This window comes from Pongo abelii, chromosome 17, assembly GCF_028885655.2.
Source record: "Pongo abelii isolate AG06213 chromosome 17, NHGRI_mPonAbe1-v2.0_pri, whole genome shotgun sequence".
Lineage (NCBI taxonomy): Eukaryota > Metazoa > Chordata > Mammalia > Primates > Hominidae > Pongo > Pongo abelii.
The window spans coordinates 22301245-22322227 of NC_072002.2; the positions used below are offsets into that span (position 1 = coordinate 22301245).

The 20983-nt window shown below is 39.3% G+C and overlaps 1 protein-coding gene and 1 non-coding gene across 11 annotated transcripts in view; both read left to right on the top strand.

Annotated features, from left to right (window-relative positions):
- SPIRE1 (spire type actin nucleation factor 1) overlaps positions 1-20983 on the top strand; it is a 209655-nt gene that overhangs the window by 115065 nt on the left and 73607 nt on the right. For all 10 annotated transcript variants that reach the window (XM_063716827.1, XM_002828012.6, XM_063716826.1 and 7 more), the window contains one exon: positions 7514-7639. In XM_063716827.1, the coding sequence (XP_063572897.1) occupies positions 7514-7639 (126 nt within the window). The remainder of the gene's footprint in view (positions 1-7513; positions 7640-20983) is intronic.
- LOC112130011 (small nucleolar RNA U13) lies at positions 9554-9654 on the top strand. The gene has a single exon (XR_002912332.1). It is a non-coding gene; the product is annotated as a small nucleolar RNA U13 (small nucleolar RNA).

The window sequence follows — 20983 nt, forward strand, 5'->3', positions numbered from 1 at the left end:
GGTGGATCACACCTGTAATCCCAGCACTTTGGGAGACTGAGACGGGCTGATCACTTGAGGTCAGGAGTTCACGACCAGCCTGGCCAACATAGTGAAACCCCATCTCTACTAAAAATACAAAAAATTAGCTGGGTGTGGTGGTGCATGCCTGAAATCCCAGCTACTTGTGAGGCTAAGGCAGGAGAATGGCTTTAACCTGGGAGGCTGGGAAGCAGAGGTTGCAGTGAACCAAGATTGTGCCCCTGCACTCCAGCCTGGGCAATAGAGCAAGACTCCACCTCAAAAAATAAAAATAAAAAAGAAAAAGAAAAAGAAAAAAAGAAAAATAAACATGAAAATAAATCTAAATGAATATTAACAGCAAAAAATAATAATGTCTTACATGATTTAGAATATATTTAGAATTAAAATGTATAACAGTAGCGTAGAGTTAGTGTTCTAAGACTTTGGCATTGAGAGGTTAAAGCACTAATTTATTAGTGCTAACCTTTATTAGGAAAGCCACTAAAGCCTAACCTTTATTAGAAAAGCCACTAAAAATAAATAAAAGAATTTGTAAATATCAGGCCAATAGGGAAGGGGGCAGGTGGAGCTAATAAAATTACTGGTAATTCAAAAGAAGAGATGGAAAGAATTGAAAAGGAATATAGAACAGGTGGGAAAACAAATAGAAGATGGTAATTTGACACCGAAATACATTGGTAATTACATTAAATATAAATGGTCTAAATTTATACTGCTCAATACAGTAGTTACTAGCCACATGTGACTATTAATCACTTGAAATGTGGTTAGTCTGAATTGACATGGACTGAAAGTACGAAATCTATACTGGATTCCAAACACTTAGTACCAAAAAAAAAAATGTAAAATGCCTTGTTGGCTGGGTGCGGTGGCTCATGCCTATAATCCCAGCACTTTGGGAGGCTGAGGTGGGCGGATCATTTGAGGTCAGGAGTTCGAGACCTGACTACCATGGTGAAACCCTGTCTCTACTAAAAAGACAAAAAAATTAGCCAGGCATGGTGCTGCATGCCTGTAATCCCAGCTACTAGGGAGGCTGGGGCAGGAGAATCACTTGAACCTGGGAGGCAGAGGTTTCAGTGAGCCGAGATCATGCCAGTGCACTCCAGCCTGGGCAACAGAGTGAGACTCCATCTCAAAAGAAAAAAAAAGCCTCGTTAATAATTTTTGTATTGGCTATAATTTGAAGTATTATAATAATATATATTATTGTTTTGGGTTAACTAAAATATATTATCAAAGTTAATTTCACTTGTTTCTTTTTATTTTTTTTGATGTGGCTCCTAGAAAATTTAAAACAACGTACATGGCTCACACTGTATTTCTGTGGATTGTACTAGCCTAAAATACTCTAATTTTTAAAAGACACAGATTTTTAGACTGCATTAAAAATACAAAATCCAATCATATGTTGTTTACAGAGTAGACACTATAAATAGGACATAGAAAGCTTGACTAAAAGAATGGAAAAATATAACATTCTAACCAAAAGAAAAGTATCACAGATATTATTTTAATATAAAATGGACCTAAAGGCAAAAAGCATTACTAGAGTTAAAAAAGGATGCTTACTGATAAAAAGTTCAATTTACTAAGGAGAAATAGCATTCATAAATTTATGTGCACCTAGTAACATAGCCTATAACAGTAGCATTGAACAACATTCAAACAAAACTAAAAGGGGAAGTAGACAAATTTACAACCATAGAGGGAGGTTTAAAATACCTCTGTTAGTATCAGTACAAATATAGAAAGAATATTTGGACAATGAGAATAACAAACCTGACTTAATAGGACATGCCACCCATCCACTGCAGAGTACACGTTCTTTTCAGGTATACATGGAGCAATTAAAAATTTCTCCATATGCTAGGCCTTAAAGCAAGTCTTAACAAATTTTGAAGGGTTAAAATTACATAGGAAATGTTCTGTTACCATAGTGGAATTAAGCCAGATATGAATAACAAAAAGATTTTATTATTTCCACATATACTTGGAAATTAAGAAACTACTTTTAAATGCCCCAAGAGTCAAAGAAGAAATCACAATGGAAATAAACTGAATAATAACAAATGCGTGACCTATCAAAATTTGTGGTATGCAGACCAGGCTCGGTGGCTCACACCTATAATCCCAGCACTTTGGGAGGCCAAGGCAGGTAGATTGCTTGAGGCTGAGAGCAAATATGCTGCACAAAGGGGTGATTCACATCTCGGGCAGGACAGTGCAGGATGGTGTGAGATTTCACCATGCAACTCAGCACAGCATATAATTTAAAGCTTAGGATTTATTTATTTCTGGAATTTTCCATTTAATATTTTTGGATGCAGTTGACCACAGGTAACTGAGGCCATGGAAAGTGAAACTGTGGATAAGGAGGAACTACTGTAATTTAAATCCTAATAATTGCTGAGAAGAAAATGCAGAATGTGGTGATTAAAAAGTAACAGAGAGGCCAGATGCAGTGACTCACGCCTGTAATCTCAGCACTTTGAGAGGCCGAGGTGGACAGATCACCTGAGATCAGGAGTTTGAGACCAGCCTGGCCAACATGGTGAAACTCCGTCTCTACTAAAAATACAAAAAATAGCCAGGCATAGTGGTGCGAGCCTGTAATCCCAGCTACTTGGGAGGCTGAGGCAGGAGAATCGCTTGAACCTGGGAGGCGGAGGTTGCAGTGAGCCAAGATCGTGACACTTCGCTCCAGTCTGGGCAGTGAGAGTGAAACCCCATTTCAAAAAAAAAGTAACAGAGAAATTAGAGGGGGGTAGTGCATCTAGAAAGGACAAACGGAAGACGTTCTGAGCAGGTGACATTGAAATCAACACCTGGAGGAGTGAGGAATCAGCAAAAAGATCGGTGTGTTCTAAAGAAACAAGTCTAGGATTACCAAAACAAAGTGGAAGGAAGAGCCACAAATGGGATTTGAGAGGTAGGTGTGAGCTAGATGATGAAGGACTTGAGGAACACAGAAGAGTTTGGGTTTTAAGTTCAGTGGGAGCCACTGGCCCTCCCATGCCTGGGACACTCTTTCCTTAGGTCTGTGCATGGCTCACTCCAATCTTCATTGAGCTCTCTGCTCTGGTGCCACCTACTGACCACTTTCCACATTATTGCCCCTCCCCACCACTGGCCTCATTTTCTACCTCATCTGCTTTCTTTTTCTTTTTCTTTCTTTCTTTTTTTTTTTTTTTAAGACAGAGTCTCTGTTGCCCAGGCTGGAGTGCAGTGGCGTGATCTTGGCTCACTGCAGCCTCCACCTCCCGGGTTCAAGCAATTCTCCTGCCTCAGCCTCCCAAGTAGCTGGGATTACAGGCACTCACCACTATGTCCAGCTAATTTTTGTATTTTTAGTAGACACGGGGTTTCACTATGTTGGCCAGGCTGGTCTCAAACTCCTGACCTCAGGTGATCCACCCACCTCAGCCTCCCAAAGTGCTGAGATTACAGGCTTGAGCCACCACACCTGGCCTGTTTTTCTTAATAGTAGCTGTTATTCCCAATGTGTGTGTGTGTGTGTGTGTGTGTGTATGTGTATGTGTATGTTTAAGGGTCTGAGATACCCATTACTATTTTTGAGAGGAACGGGATGTTGACTTGTTCAATACTGTATTAGTCCTTTTTGACACTGCTGATAAAGACATAACCTAAAACTGGGAAGAAAAATAGGTTTAATGGACTCACAGTTCCACGTGGCTAAGGAGGCCTCACAATCATGGTGGAAGACAAGGAGGAGCAAGTCATGTCTTACATCGCTGGCAGCAGGCCAAAAAAGAGCTTGTGCAGGGAAACTCCCCCTTATAAAACCATCAGATCTCATGAGACTTACTCACTGTCGTGAGAACAGCACAGGGAAGACCTGCCCCCATGATTCAGTTACCTCCCACCAGGTCCCTCCCACAACACATGGGAATTCAAGATGAGATTTGGGTGGGGACACAGCCAAACCATATCAAATACTGTGTCTTCTTTCTGCCACAGTGCCTGCTACGTAGTTGGCATTTGGTGAATATTGTTTGAATGAATGATTGGATGCTTTTAAGCAGGGAATGAACATAATCCAAATTACATTTATAAAAGATTTTGCCTGTCAGGTGAAGAACCATGTAGACTAGTGAGAGAGGAAGTTGGGAGTCCTCTAATGAAAGAAAATGGTGGCTGTGACCATGATGATGGTGGAGGAGATGGAGAAAAGTAGAGAACTGTCAGGTGGTATATTTTGAAGGTAGAAACAAGAAGACTTACTGATGGATTGGATATGAGTGGTATGGGAATAAAGAATAATCAAGGATGACTCTCAGCTAGGCATGCTGCCGCACACCTGTAATCCCAGCTACTCAGGAGGCTGAGGCAGGAGTATTGCCTGAGCCCAAGAGTTCAAGACCAGCTTGGGCAACATAGCAAGACCCTATATTAAGGGGGGAAAAAAAGGATGACTCTCAGAGTTGTTTGAGCTGTCTTTGTGACTTCTGAGTGGAAATGCTAAGTAAATAGCCATAAGTTGTTAACATAAAGGGCTGGCCTGGAATAGGGGTTGAGGAGTTACCGGCCTATAGGTGGCATTTAAAGCCATTAGACTAGACAAGGGCAGCTACAGTAAACAGAGGATACCCAAAGATCCAAGACTGATCCCTCAAAAACCTCAGTATTTCAGTTTAATTTAGAAGTTTATACGTAAAGAGGAGAGACAGATTTATATAAGAGGTTACATAAACCAGTCCTCTCTTTTTAGAGATAAATGGAAACCCAGCAATGTTAAATAACTTGTCCAAGGTCATATAACCTAATTTTGTCCCCCTAACCTCTTTTTTTTGTAACTATAAAAATGATTTTGTTGCATGCTTACTGTATACCATGCTGTATGCTTTAAGTACTTTAAGAACATTATTCCCTTTAATATAAAGGTAATTACATTTATTTTAGAGTAGAACGGAAAAGAACTTGGGCTCCAGAGTCAGACTACCTGGTTTCGGTTCCATTTCTGCCATTGACTAGCTGTGTATCCTTGGGCAAATTACTTACCTGGTCTAAATCTCAGTTTCCTGATCTCTAAATTGGGTTGTTGCAAGGGGCCCCTTGCAATTCCATATGAATTTTAGGATCAGTCTTTCCATTTCTTAAAGAAAGGCTGTTGGGATTTTGTTAGGGATTGCATTCAATCTGTTCATCACTTTGGGTAATGTTGCCTTAACCATATTGTCTTCCAATGTATGAGTACATGATGTCTTTCTGTTTATTTAGGTCTTCTTTAATTTCTTTTACAATATTTTGTACTCTTCAGTGTATAAGTCTTACACCTCCTTGGTTAAATTTATTTCTTAGCATTTTTTATGCAATTGTAAATGGAGTGATTTTCTTGACCTCATTATCCAATTGTTCTCTGGCCGCGTGTAGAAATACAACTGATTTTGTTTGTTAATCATGTATTCTGCAACTGCTGAAATTGCTTATTAACTCTAGTAGTATTACTTTAGATTTTCTATGTATGAGATTGTCATATGCATTTAAAAAAACATTTTTTAGACCTAGCTATTACCTTTACACCAGTGTTTTTAAAGTTGCAGTTTACAACCAGTGATTGGGTTGTGAATTCAATTGAATGTGCCAGTTTTGTTTTGTGAAGCTTTTGTATGTATAACATGCACATATGCATGTGTTTGTGTATAATATGTGAATATATATAACTTTATTTCTTACTGTGGATAGCAGTTGAAAACTTTGAAACCCAGTGGCTTTATGCCATTTCATTATGTAACTGGAATATAAGATTAGCGTTAAGTTACATAAGGTAAAGCCTCAGTAGTTGTCTTTCATTACCTTGAATGACAATTCTGTATTGCAAGATGTTTTCTAAATACAAAAATAATTGAGCAAAAAATATACTCTCTGTTTACTGGTGGCTCTGTGAGTAATAAACTTGTGAGATTTCTGCTTTTAATGCTTATGGATAAAGCAGTTTTTAGCTTTTTTTGCTACTGTGAAGGTTTCCTATTCAAACTAAAGATATTTTCTTGAGAATGTATTTTGCAAAAGATAGTGGTCTAACTATTAGATTGTATAAGATGGTTACTATACATGAAAACAGAAAGCCACATTATTAAGGATATTACAGACTACAAAGATGTCATTTATTCTGTAATTGATAGAAATTATTAAAATAAGATGCATATTTTTAGTTATTGTATTAGTGTCAAGTTTACTGACTAGTAAGAAATTAAGAGAACTTACAGCTTATTAGTGCAAATGAAGTACTTTAAAATGTAATGATTGTACGTGGATACAAAATTATTTTATAGAAAGATAAAATTATTCCTGTGTATGGGACTCTTAATAGGATGTCTTTCCAATCTGATAAATTAAATGGTGTTTGATTTTTCTAAATTGCTTTGCATGATACTAAGTTGCACCTTTTACCCACAAGTAGTTGGGTGGGGATTATGGATTATGTATGGTAAAGGACATTAGGGCTGTAGGCAGCACCCGTGGCCTTACATCGCCCTCTGCCCTCTTTCCTCCACTCCCCATCTACTGATGAGGCAGCTTCCCTGAGGTCCATATGTTTTCCTGACATTCTTTTTTTTACTACGTTACAAAATTCAACATGTATTGGAATGAGCCTGGCTTCAGAACCCAGTAGGGACTGACTGTGTTTGACTTCTCCTTCTCCCTCATGGTAACCATGTGACTATGGACAGACAAGTCTTGTGACTCCTGTTAGCCTCAGTTTCTTTTTCCATTAAAATGAGGATAATTCAGCATTACGTTGAAGAGTAAATGGTATTATGTTGTATATACGACATGTCAAATATTGTAGCTGGCATGATAATTGCTTAATAAATGGTAGCTGTTAAAAAACTGGATCCATCATCAGTACACAATAAACAGTGGTTCCCTTTCTGTTCCCAACCAAAACTTTTACATATGTCCTATCATTTTCAAATAGAAGCTAATTCTAGTAAGCTCATCTGTGCTGCTGGGTCTCAGTTAGTTAGTGGACCACTTTTCCCATATAATTATGTAGACCTTACTGATGGTCTTGTGGTACATTAAGCCCTGGATGATGGGAATTGCCTGGCTGTCTGATATGAAAATACAGATATGGGAGTGTGTCTGTTTTTTTTTGTTTTTGTTATTTTCAGACGGAGTCTCACTCTGTCACCCATGCTGGAGTACAGTGGCATGATCTCCACTCACTGCAACCTCCGCCTCCCGGGTTCAAGCAATTCTCCTGCCTCAGCTTCCTGAGTAGCTGGGATTACAGGTGCATGCCACCACGCCCAGCTAATTTTTGTATTTTTAGTAGAGACAGGGTTTCACCATGTTGGTCAGGCTGGTCTCGAACTCTTGACCTCATGATCTGCCTGCGTTGGCCTCCCAAAGTGCTGGGATTACAGGCGTGAACCACTGCACTCTGCTCGTGTCTGTTTTTAAGTACAAAAAAAACCCAAATAGTAACCAAGCACCATTATTTTATTTTCCTCTTCTATAGTTGTGTGCTGCTCATCTCCCTACTGAATCAGATGCACCAAATCATTATCAGGCAGTATGTCGTGCACTGTTTGCAGAAACAATGGAGCTCCATACATTTCTGACCAAAATTAAGAGTGCAAAAGAGGTGAGTACTACTGCTTTGATATTTATTGGCATTGTTTGATTGGCGTGCATTTGATATTTGTTGGAAGAGAAACCTAAATTTTCAATATTGTCCGCTGTATTGTTTTAAAAGATTTATTACCATCCTTTAGATGAGTGCTGAAAGTCATTTAGGAAAGAAGCAACTTAGGTAAAATTAAATCTATTGTATTGAAATATCAACAGTGTGAACCATTTAAGAAACAGATTTTCATACAGATTCCTTGCAAATGGAAATAAATGCTACTGAACTAGTTCAGTCCATTCCCATGTGACTTGCTTTCCACCCCCTTTCTGTCGCTCTTCTCTTCTGTCCATTCTGAAACATGTTAGGACCTCTTCCAGGGAGGGATAAAGGCTCAGAAAAGAGGTGACACTCACATCTGATCATTTAACTATTTTATTTATTATTTATTTAAAAGGTGAGTCAGCATGTGTTACATAGGTGGTTGTGAAGATTCAATGAGATCTTATATAAAATAGCACAGCATCTGGCAGAAGGTGAGAGCTCAGTACATGTTAGGTAATGGATATATATTAGTCAGGGTTGTCCAGAGAGACAGAGCCAATTGGATATATAGACATATAGGTATATGAAAGGGGGCCAGGTGCAGGCTTATGCCTGTAATCCCAGCTACTTGGGAGGCTCAGACAGGAGGATTACTTGAGGCCAGGAGTTCAAGATATATGAGAGGGGACTTATTAGGGGAATTGGCTCATGTCATTATCCCATGACAGGGTGTCTGCAAGCTGGAGACCCTGTTATTCCAGCAGCACAGCTCAGTCCAAGTCCAAAGACCAAAGATAGGAGAAGAAAAGTGTATCCCTGCACCAGGAGAGAGAGAGAGAGGCCAATTTTCTTTCCTCTGTTTTATTCTATCCAGGGCCCCAGCCAAATGGATGGTGCCCACCTAAACTGAGGGCACCACTTAGTCCACTCAGACTCACACACTAGTATCCTCTGGAAACACATTCATCCAAATATATACCTAAAAATAATGCTTTACCAGTTCTCTAGGTATTCTTTAATTCAGTCAAGTCAACACCTAAAATTAACTGTCACAGTATCATTTCTTTTACAACTAACATATAGGGTTTATCAGAAGCACTAGGCTAAAACTTACCATGACCCACAGTTTGGGGAAGAACACATACTGGATATGTAAGCAAGAAAGGAAAAACTAAACTATTTGCCCAATAAGGTATACTTAACCCTGGTAGTAAGTAGGTGACTGATGTCTCAGGCAGATCACCCTTAATAAATCACCCTTAAATAGATCCATTGTGTATATATGAATAAGAGCTCTAAGCATCCTTCCTCTGCTCTAGCTAGGGTACTGCCTATAGTCTGTCTTTTTATGATAGGGCAATGAAAAGCTTTGCCTTTTTCTTTTTTTAATTTTATAAAATTGGATCAAGGAGGAAAGTTGTCAACAGAGTGGAAAAAAGGTGAACTCTATGTTAAGAATAAATAAGTTGTGTGTGTGTGTAATGGATTAGCTGTTCTCATTGAGCAGAACCAGAGGAAGTGGGATTTGATTAAAAGCTTCAAAGTGAACATCCAAAGGCACGTCCTCAACTAGGTTTTCTCAAATAGTAGAAAAGATTACTTTTTAAGGCTGTTGTTACCTTTCCCAGCTTGTTAAAACTGAGATTGCCTTCCCCAGAGCATTATTTTTAGGGTGTACATGTATGAACCTGGCTACCTTATAAAGCACAGTGCCTGGTTCATCATCTATTTATTTAGAAAGCAAATTTGTTAATAGAGGAAATTAAATGAGCTCTTAAAGTCCTTCCAACACTGGCATTCTTAGAAACTATTTCTGAGCTTAAATAGAACAATATTAGTATTTTTACTACTCTACTGCAGTGAGCATTTAAAAAATGTTTGCTCTTGATCCTTTTGCAGTTCCTAAGCGTGATGATTGGATATTCACACTTGTGTGCGAGATGTTCCTTTTTCTAAACCTTGTATGTCAGCACATTACTCATCTAATGTAAAAAAAAAAAATTTTTTTTGCTCTTGATTAAAATTTTGCTTTGCAAGATATGCAAACACACTTTCAAAAAGAGGCTCAAACATTATTAAAGTTTATTTAAAGAAAAAGCTGACAGGTGGAGTAAAACTGCTGTGTGGCAGTGCCTGCAGAAACTGGCCAGGCTGACCAAGGTTGGGCCCTCCCAACTGGTTGAAGTTCCAGCCACATCTCTCACCCTGTCACCACCCCAAGGCTAGGACTTTATAGGCATTAGTTCCATCCTGTTTTTATATCTCCTTCTCCTCTGTTTCTACTCCGTTGATCTCCATCTCACCCTTTCCCAGTCTTCTCTGGAAACTGCACTCCATTTGGAAAGAGTCCCCTCAGGCTCTTCTGACAACACTTGTTCCCCTAAGGGTAGTGCTTTCTTTTGCTTTCCTCTTGCGGGAAGCTGATCTCTCCTCTACATCTCCCTGTTTCGATTGAGGTGGGTTTGCTAATATTCCATCTCCCCTCTGCTGCCTGCCAGTAATCAGCCTTCATCCTTGTTGAAACACTCTTCCTTTGAAGTTCCTGTCATCACTTCTCTCATCTTGAGTGATTTCCTAGACAAAGAAAGCACATAAATTGCCTATCAACACTAAGGTTTCAGGAATGTAAGTTTCTTTTACCTCTGCAGTGTATAAGGTTTTCTTGAAATGATAGAACATTTTTATACATGTTAGTTTATGTATGTAAATGGTTTCAACCTTTTCTCAAAAATACTGTTTTCACACTAATAAATACTATTTGTTAATTGGATTTTTTTCGGAAGATCCCAAAATACTTAATATATTTTAAGAATCATTCTTTATACCTATGAGTTAGTGTGTACCAAGTAGAATTTTTGAAACAATAGACTCTGATTCAACAAAATTAAAAATTGAGTATCAACAATTTTTCAAACTACCTTATATCTGTGTATATGTGTGTGCATGAATGCATATAAATTGGGGTGGAAGCATAGTGTCAGAACATTTGAGCTCAGTTGCTGATAATGTGTCTGATTTGATAGTCCAAAAGTACTTTAATTATACTAAATTTCTTATATGGCAAATTGGCAATTTATTAAAATATAAAATCTACCATCTGTTTTCCAATGTTATACTTGTTCTGTAAAGTGTTAAGTGCATTTACTGAACCTGGCTACTTTATAAAGCACAGTACCTGGTTCATCATCTATTTATTTAGAAAGCAAATTTGTTTATATTCTAATCCCTTTCGTGATGTGATGATTTCCTTCTTAAACAACCAATGAACTCCTTTAAGGTTATTCTTTGAATGATAAACATTTGGGTAGGCCTGCTATTACTTTGTCTCTTAAGCAATGTGATATCCTTGAAAGTAAGTACACATTACTGTGTCTCCTAAGCAATTTGATATCCTTGTAAGTTAAGTATAGCTGGAGGCACTGTCTAAGCAATCCATTGAGTGCATCAGGTTGTATGAAAGAAGAGCCACCCTGCCCTGCTGCCAGTGACACCACCATATTCCAGAGCCATACTGCAGGGGTAGCTGGTGAGGCTGTGCTGTGCAGAGGGGGCAGTTTCAATTGTAAAATTTTTTACTGGAGAAAATGAAATTGTATTAATGGTAGTATCCTTTAATCTATTGTGGTCCAGGTAATTTTTTGATCATCAGTCCCCAGTTTTGTTATTGTTAAATAAAATTATTTATCATTACCTAAAACTTTAACCCCTGCTACTTTACTGTTATATTCATACAGCTCCTTTATAAAATGCCTTCTCTTGCTTACTCCATTTGATCCTTGTAACAATCCTGTGACTCTTTGCAAATTAGTAAACTGAGGCTTAGAGAGATTAGAGATTCACACAGAAGTAAGTTCTGAATGCTGCTGATAACAGCATTTTCATCCTCATCATACCCTTCAGTCCAGCAAAGGTGTTCCACTACATAGACGTAATTGCTGTTTTCCTCTAAGAGTGTCACATAAAATGCACTGTTAGATGAAACTGAAGAGAGAGTTCTGAAGAAAATGGAGGTAGATACTTTGATGTAGGTTTCTGAGCAGTCTTGGAGAGAGAATATGTGAGTCAGAGAGACTAAGATTTGGCTTTGGAGAGAAGAGAGTTTATGAGAGAATGTGTGGGCATGCACACGCTGGTGTTAGGGGATGATGGTCCTGCATATGCACATAAATGGGATGAGGGGTAGCATGTAAAGTTCACGTATGAAATAAGAGGGAGGCCAGGCACAGTGGCTCATGCCTGTAATCACAGCACTCTGGGAGCTCAAGGCAGGAGGATCGCTTGAAGCCAGGAGTTCAAGACGAGCCTGGCCAACAAGGCAAGACCCTATCTATAAAATAAACAAATAAAGAGGGAGATGTGAAATGAGAAAAGATAGAGTATCATAGAAGTGTCAAAGACTGAGATAAAATAATTTTAAGACTAGAAAGTCAGTTGATTTTTTTCTGATACGTTCCTAGCATGCTCTAGCCATCATTGCCTCCATGTTGAGAGTGTGCAGTATGCTCACCAAATTCTCCAGTAATACACTGTTTCATAGTAGGGGTATAATGATATTATAGTAGAAACTTGATGTATCATAGAAGTACACTGTTTTAAAAGAATTTTTTGAAAGCTTTCTTTAAAGCAAATAACTCGTTTTTTTATTTATTTCATAATTTGAAATATTTATATTACCACTGATCTTTTTTAAAAGCCCCTTTATTGGTGAATCATACCATTCATTATTCATGTAACTTCTTAAAATCAAATAGCATTTGCAAGACTTCTGTTTACTCATCTTTAAAAATGGGGAGGAAGGCCTGGCACTCAGTGGCTCACTTTTGTAATCCCAGCACTTTGAGAGGCCGAGGCCAGGTGTTTTGAGACCAGCCTGAGAAGCATAGCAAGATCCTAGAATCCTGGAATCCTAGCTGCTTGGGAGGCGGAGACAGGAAGATCTTTTGAGCCCGGGAGTTTAAGGCTGCAGTGAGCTATGATCTCACCACTGTGCTCCATCCAGCCTTGGTAATAGAGTGAGACCCTGTCTCTAAAAACATAAAAATGGGGGAGGAGGCAAGACATGTTAAGCTTCCGTCTAGTCTTAAAATTTTATGCAGAAAATAAAATTTGTGTGACTAAAATTTTTGTTATATTTATTCAACAAGCTTTTCCTCATTTTTGTTATTAGTCTTACAGTGTAGGCAAAGTGTATACAGATAAGTAAGTGCATTCCTGGTAAAATTTTCTATGAAATTATTGTATACTGTTTTATTTTATATCTTAAATTTGAGATAGATTTTACAGAAAAGCAGTTCAATGTTGTAGATAAATTAATCAAAATTGAGGATGCTGTAGGCCTTTTAAAAACACAGATTTAACTTTTTAAAATTGGTAACCTAGCTGTAACATTCAATACTGACATTACTACTATATTGATGTCAGTATAGGCTAAAAATAAAAATATTTTCACAATCTGCTGGTAGAAAATCCTTGTACAGAATAAATTCCTAATACAGTAATGTTAGTCATCAATGAATGAACAGTGAAAATAATTGCTCATTGTATAGCATGTGTTCATGATATTGCAGCAAGAACTGTATAAGGCATGTAAAATAGATTTTTAATGTCCTAATTTCTGTTCTCTAGATTATGTACTCAAAGTGATGAAAATTTTCTCTTCCTCTTGCACTTTCTTGTGTCATTCATACACATAAACATCACCCAAACTAAGGTAGAATATTTCAGACATTTTGATCTTTGAGAGATAAGATGTCTAATATAGTTAACTCATCTTGGATTTCTTCAGCAGTAGGCTCTACAGGTATGGGTTGTCATTTCTGATTATCTGATTATAATGATCTTTGCACTCTTCTCAAGTGTGGCTGTACCTGCGGTGCTTAATTAGTTTCTTGACATATTAAACGCTTCTTATAAATGTTGTCTTCCTTGACCCTTTTAAGTATGATTTTTTCACTCACACCCTTCATACCTCAGCCGAAAGGACATCTCCTCAGGCCACCCCAGACTCCTTTATATATTCAGCACACACTGCCTTTTTTTTTTTTTTTTTTTTTGAGACGGAGTCTTGCTCTGTCGCCTAAGCTGGAGTGCAGTGGCACGATCTCGGCTCACTGCAAGTTCCGCCTCCCGGGTTCACGCCATTCTCTTGCTTCAGCCTCCGGAGTAGCTGGGACTACAGGCACCTGCCACCACGCCCGGCTAATTTTTTGTATTTTTAGTAGAGATGGGGTTTCACTGTGTTAGCCAGGATGGTCTCGATCTCCTGACCTCGTGATCTGCCTGCCTCGGCCTCCCAAAGTGCTGGGATTACAGGCGTGAGCCACTGTGCCCAGCCTGCTGTTTCTGTTTTAATCGCATTGCCCTGTTACCTCCTTTTTAGCAGCCATCATGGTCTGTAGTTGTTTTGTTGGTCTCTTTTCTTATTCGTTGATGTCTGCCACTAGAATATAATCTCATTGAGGGCAGAGATCTTTTGTCTCTAATTCACTGTTATATCCCAGTGTAATGGAGACTCCGTAGATATTTAATCGTTGTTAAATGAATTAAAGAATCTGTGGTTTAGCTATTGTAGGTCTGGTTTCTCACCATCTGTCTTGCATCTTGGTCCCCTGATGCTCTTCAGTTATCTCCAAAATGCAGAGCCTCCCTCGTGTTCTCACTGTGTCTGCCTTACCTTGCCTCACGCAATGGTTTGACATCTCTTGCCTGGGCCATGACAAACCCTCTAATGTTACTTCCCTTTTCATGACTTCTTGATACTTGTAGGTGGAAAGTGGAAACCCCTTAGCATGACATGGGCAGCTGTTCACAATCTGACCCAGTTCTGACCTCTCCAAGCTCTTCATTCACCATTCATCCCTGCCCTATGTGTGCTGGTGTTGCCTACACTTCCTTCATTCCTGAATGTCCAGGGCCTCTGCACCTACCTGAAATGTCCCTTTCCCCTCTTCGCTACCTAGAAAATGCCTACTTCTTCTTAAGACCTAACTCAAATGTCTATCTACTATTCTGAAATGCTTTTTCCAATTGAAGTCATTCTTTCTTCTCTATGTTCATTCAGTGAACACTCCACTCTGGCATCTTTCTGTCAGTTACAACAGTGACACTGTGTTGTAATTACTGTATACTTATATCTCCCACTAGACTGTGAACTTCTTAGGGGCAAGGACCATGTTTGTACTGTCAGTCCTGTCATAGATTTAGGGACCCAAGACAGTATCTCTTGTAGTCTTTTTAGGTATGTTTCCTTTGCTGCCTCCTCAGCTTAGGGTAACACTGGGGCCTCCATCAATGAGATTAAGTTTTTTTAACCTAATAAATATTAGAGTTGGAGTCTTCTAAGCCTTTAACTTTTTTTTTTTTTTTTTTTTTTTGAGATAGAGTCTTGCGCTGTCACCCAGGCTGGAGTGCAGTGGCGCAATCTGCAAGCTCCGCCTCCCAGGTTCACGCCATTCTCCTGCCTCAGCCTCTTGAGTAGCTGGGACTATAGGTGCCCACCACCACGCCCAGCTAATTTTTTGTATTTTTAGTAGAGATGGGGTTTCACCGTGTTAGCCAGGATGGTCTCCATCTCCTGAGCTCGTGATCCACCCGCCTCGGCCTCCCAAAGTGCTGGAATTACAGGCCTGAGCCACTGCGTCTGGCCAACATATTTTTATTCAAGAAGAAACAGAGGAGAATAGAATCAACCTTAAGATGCCGATTATGGAGTTATCAGGAGCCAGGAGCAGCACAGGAATGGTGCACAGCTGATGCACACCTGGGGCTCCTGGACACACAGCTGCCTCTTCATATTCATTCTGCTCTCCAGAAGTGGGAACCTGAGGGCTGAGGGTTGAAATTGAATGCTGCTTTATTTTCATTAATTTTTAAAATATTTCTAATATAATTTATGTACTTGGAGGAAGAAAGATCCAAAGCCTTCTGCAACAGCTCTAAGCCCAGACAACCTACATCATGTTCACCGAAAGGCCTATCCTTATATATAACCCCTGCATATCTCATCCTTTGTTTATGTTAGTACTTTAATCCTTGTGATGTTCTTGTGAGTTTGGTAGTATTACCCTTCACCGCCTGACTCGTGTAGGTAGAAAAACTGAAGCACAGTTCAACAAAACTTAATAAAGTAGCTGCCCATGATGATAAAAGAACTTAAAATTAGACCTAATTTTTAACTTTGTACAAATAATAGACAATAAAAGTTGATCTTGAGATAGGTCAGGATGTGAATGAGGTGTCTACAAACCTTAATATAGAAGAAACAGTGGAGGAGCTTGGGATTTTGATGAAGACTTGACAGAACATAATATCCATATGGAGACATCACAAAGCCTAGTGAATGGAGAGATGCTGGCTGTCAGAGGAACTAGGATCAGTTGGGAGAATCATTTTATTCATGCAAGTTATTTAAAATGTCTTCCATGGCCGGGCACAGTAGCTCATGCCTGTAATCCCAGCACTTTGGGAGGTTGAGGCGGGCGGATCACGATGTCAAGAGATCGAGACCATCCTGGCCAACATGGTGAACCCCTGTCTCTACTAAAAATACAAAAATTAGCCGGGCGTGGTGACGTGCACCTGTAATCCCAGCTACTCGGGAAGCTGAGGCAGGAGAATTGCTTGGACTCAGGAGGCAGAGGTTGCAGTGAGCTGAGATCATGCCACTGCACTCCAGCCTGGCGACAGAGCGAGTGAGACTCTTTTCAAAGAAAATTAAATTAAAATAAATAAAATGTCTTCCATATGATGGGTGCTACTATGATAATACTGCTAACGTTTATTCCATACTTACTCTGTGCTAAATGCTGTTCTAATACTTTATGTGCATTAATATTCATTGAGTCCTCACAGAAGCCATGTTTTAAGTGCTACTCTTACTGCCTTTCTCACTGTCGATACGATGGTGAATGAGATGAACATGATCTCTGCCTTCGCAGAACTCAGGAGAGTAGGGAGGACAGTGTAGGAGCAGGTCATCCAGTGCCGTGTTAGGAGGGCTGTGGCCAGTGGGCGCAGGGTGCTGTGGAAGCAACCAAGGGGACCATGTACAGCTTCCCAGAAGCAACTTCGAAGATGAGACCCAAATGCTGAGGCAAAATGGTGGATGGAAAATGTGTTCCAGGCATAGTAAACAGCACACATGAAGGCCAGGAGACGAGAGCAAGCAAGGTAGAAGGGCAGAGGGAGAAGTGGCTTCTCAAACACTGGGACCACTGCCTCAGAAGGTACCATGCAGGGATACTATACAAGCATCTGATGGGAAGATGCACCAGAAGAGTCTATAGTTTTGTGACTACCCACGCTCTGAATGGCTTTCTGCAGGCATCAGATACATCTGTGTGTGTATGTGTGTATCTTCAGTATTCTGACCCTAGACTGCTGTACTGCTTTCATCCCTTGTTTAGCATGTGTTACTGGAAACCTCTCTGTTCCAGGTAGTGAGTTTCTGAGCATATCACGATCCCTAAGCCTCATTGCTCAGGGAGCTCTGTAACACCCCTAATGAGCAAGGCATCGTGGCAAAGAAAATGAACTGCATCCTAGGGAAGGTCTTCTTTATGATGCTAGGAATGAGTAGATGGAGTTATAACATACTAAAAGCTAGTCTTTAGTTCTTCAGGCTTCAAGAAATAGAACTCCTTTGTTTTAAAGATAGTTTTGCTTTAAAACAGAAATCTTGGTAAATCTGTGGCTACTGGGGGGCTTTTTAATCCAGATGAAGTTGGTGTGAGCAAGGAAGCAGGTTCCCGTGTGTATAGTCATGAAGTTCTATACACATGGAATCTGATTTTAATTATAATGAGGTTCATTTATTGTTGTCCTCCCCACTCCAATCCCCCATAAATGCTTGATGTGAAACTTTTTTTTTTCTAAAAGCAGCAAGAGAAAAGAACTTCAGGGGTATAATTTTCTTAAACAGATGAAATGACAATAGTGTTGAATTAAATATTGATTTTTTTTAAAGTGTATAACAAGCGAGTTTGTTTTTTCTGTATTAATGTATTATCTTATATACTTTAACTCCCATTTCTCCCTAACTAGCATCACGATAAACAGTTTTTATCCTTATTTTTAAAATTTTAATAATAGCCTTTGTTATTATTATTATTATTTTATTTATTTATTTTTTTTTTTGAGACGGAGTCTCACTCTGTCACCCAGGCTGGAGTACAGTGGCATGATCTCAGCTCACTGCAAGCTCCGCCTCCCGGGTTCACGCCATTCTCCTGCCTCAGCCTCCCGAGTAGCTGGGACTATAGGCACCAGCCACCACGCCCAGCTAATTTTTTTGTATTTTTAGTAGAGACGGGGTTTCGCCGTGTTAGCCAGGATGGTTTCGATCTCCTGACATAATGATCCGCCTGCCTCGGCCTCCCAAAGTGCTGGGATTACAGGTCTGAGCCACCGCGCCTGGCCACTTTTTTTTTTTTTTTTTTTTTCTTCCTAGAGAGACATGGTCTCACTTTGCTGCCCAGGCTGGAGTGTAGTGGTGTGATCATAGCTCTTTAGCTCCTGGGCTCAAGTGATACTCCTGCCTCAGCCTCCCAAGTAGCTAGGACTACAGGTGTTCACCACCATGGTTGGCTGATTTTTTTATTTTTATTTTTGTGGAGATGGGGTCTTGCTATGCTGCCCAGGTTGGTCTGAAACTCCTGGCCTCAAGTGATCCTGCCACCTTACCTTCCCAACGCACTCAGATTACATGCATGAGCCACTGTGCCTTGCCTGTTATTACTTTAATGTGTAATTCTGCACAATTCACCAGGCATGGTGTCTCATGCCTTATAATCCCGGCATTTTACTGTGAAAAACTTAATGTTAAATTATTCATTTTTGCCTTCCAATCTGTTATACTGAAGAAGTAAATTGACTTCTTTGATCTTTCATTTCCCAGAATATCTCTAAAGTTTTCCTAGAGAGAAGAAAACATTTTTCCCCCCATCAGTATAAATAGCTATGCTGTTTAAAAGTAGTATTTTGCCAATGTTGTGATTTTCTAAATGTTTAAATGATTCTCACTTACATGGGATTTTGGTTTAAACCTCATCGGCCAAATTCTTCTGAATGGTTAAATCTTACCCCAAATTTAATGAAATCCTAGGATGGGAGGATGAGTTATAGATGCCCAGATTAGAGCCACTTTATCTTTAGCTGCTAATATTTGACCAGACATTACAATTATGGGGTAAAACAATGAATTGGAAATAAGCATGGCTTATGAATTTTTCAAAGTATTATATGAGTATATTTTACACAATATAATCCAATACATATAGAGAAACTTTGTTAAGTGATTTATAGGCATACCTCAGAGATATTGCGGGTTGGATTCCAAACCACTGCAATAAAACAAATATTGCAATAAAGCAAGTCACACAAATTTTTTTGTTTCCCAATGCATACAAAATTAATTATCTTTGTGTATATTATAGTCTATTAAGTGTGCAATAGCATTACATCTAAAAAAATACATACTTTAATTAAAAAATACTTTTTTCCTAGGGGTTTGAGACTAGAGTGGGCAACGTAGTGAGATCCTGTCTCTGCAAAAAATATTTTTTTAAAAAATTAGCCTGGCATGGTGGCTCATGCCTGTAGACCCAGCTACTCAGGAGGCTGAGGTAGGAGGATTGCTTGAGCCTGGGAGGTCAGGGCTGCCATGAGGTGTGATTACACCATTTTGCACTCCATCCTGGGCAACTGAGCACTCCATCCTGGGCAACTGAGTGAGACTATGTCTCAAAAAAAAATAAGAATAAAATACTTTATTGCTACAAAATGCTAGTGATCCTCTGAGCCATCCGTGAGTTGTAATCTTTTTGCTGGTGAAGTGTCTTGATCCAATGTTAATGGCTGCTGACTGATCAAGGTGGTGGCTGCTAAAGGTTAGGGTGGCTTTGGCCCTTTCTGAAAAATCAGAATACATTGTAGCATGCAGTGCTGTTTGATAGCACATTACCCACAGTATAACTTCTTTCAAAATTGGAGTCAGTCTTCTCAAACCCTCCTGCTGCTTTATCAACTAGGTTTATATAATTTTTGAAATCTTTTGTTGTCATTCCAATAATGTGCACAGCATCGTCACCAGGAGTCGATTCCATGTCAGTAAACTACTTTCCTTGCTCATCCATAAGAAACAACTCCTCATTAGTTCAAATTTTCTCATGAGATTACAGTAATTCAGGCACATCTTCAGGCTCCACTTCTTATTCTCTTGGCTGTTTCCACCACATCAGCAGTTACTTGCTCCACTGAAGTCTTGATCCCCTCAAAGTCATGCATGAGGGTTGGAATCAACTTCTTTCAAACTCCTGTTGATGTTGCATTTTGACCTCCTTTCATGAATCACCAGTGTTCTTAATGGCATCTAGAATGATGAATCCTTTCCAGAAGGTTTTCAATGTGCTTTGCCCAAACCCATCAGAGGAATCACTGTCTATGACAGTTGTAGCCTTACAAAATGTAGTTCTTAAATAAGACTTGAAAGTAAAAATTATTCCTTGGTCCATGGGGCTGTACAATAGATGTGTGTTAGCAGGCATGAAAAACAACATTAATCTTGTATATTTCCATCAGAGCTTTTGGGTGACCAAATGCATTGTCAATGAGTGGTAATATTTTGAAAGGAATCCTTTTTGCTGTAAACAGATGTGCTGCCATCCAGTCTTTGTTGTTCCATTTATAGAGCACAGACAGAGTAGAGTTAACATAATTCTTAAGGGCCCTAAGATTTTCAGAATGCTAAATTAGCATTGACTTCAACTTCATCACCCACATTGGCCCCTAACAAGAGAGTCACCCTGTCCTTTGAAGCTTTGAAGCCAAGCACTGATTTCTCTCTAGCTATGAAAGTCCTAGATGGCATCTTCCGATATTAAATTGTTTCATCTACATTGAAAATATGTTGTTTAATGTAGCTACCTTCATCAGTTAGCTACATTTTCTTGATAACTTACTGCAGCTTCTACATTCAGCACTTGCTGCTTCACCTTGCACTTTTATCGAGCGGTGACAACTTTTTTTCTTAAACCTAATGAACCTATCTCTGCTAGCTTTAAACTTTCCTCCTGCAGTTTCTTCACCTTTTTCAGCCTTTATAGAATTGAAGAGTTTGGGCCCTGCTTAGGATTAGATTTTGGTTTAAGGGAATGTTGTGACTGGCTTGATCTTCTATCCAGACCACTAAAACTTTATATCAGGAATTAAGGCTGTTTTGCCTTCTTATCATTCGTGTTCACTGGAGTAGCACTTTTAATTTCCTTTAAGAGCTTGTCCTTTGCATTCACAACTTGGCTGTTTGGTGCAAGGAGCCTAGCT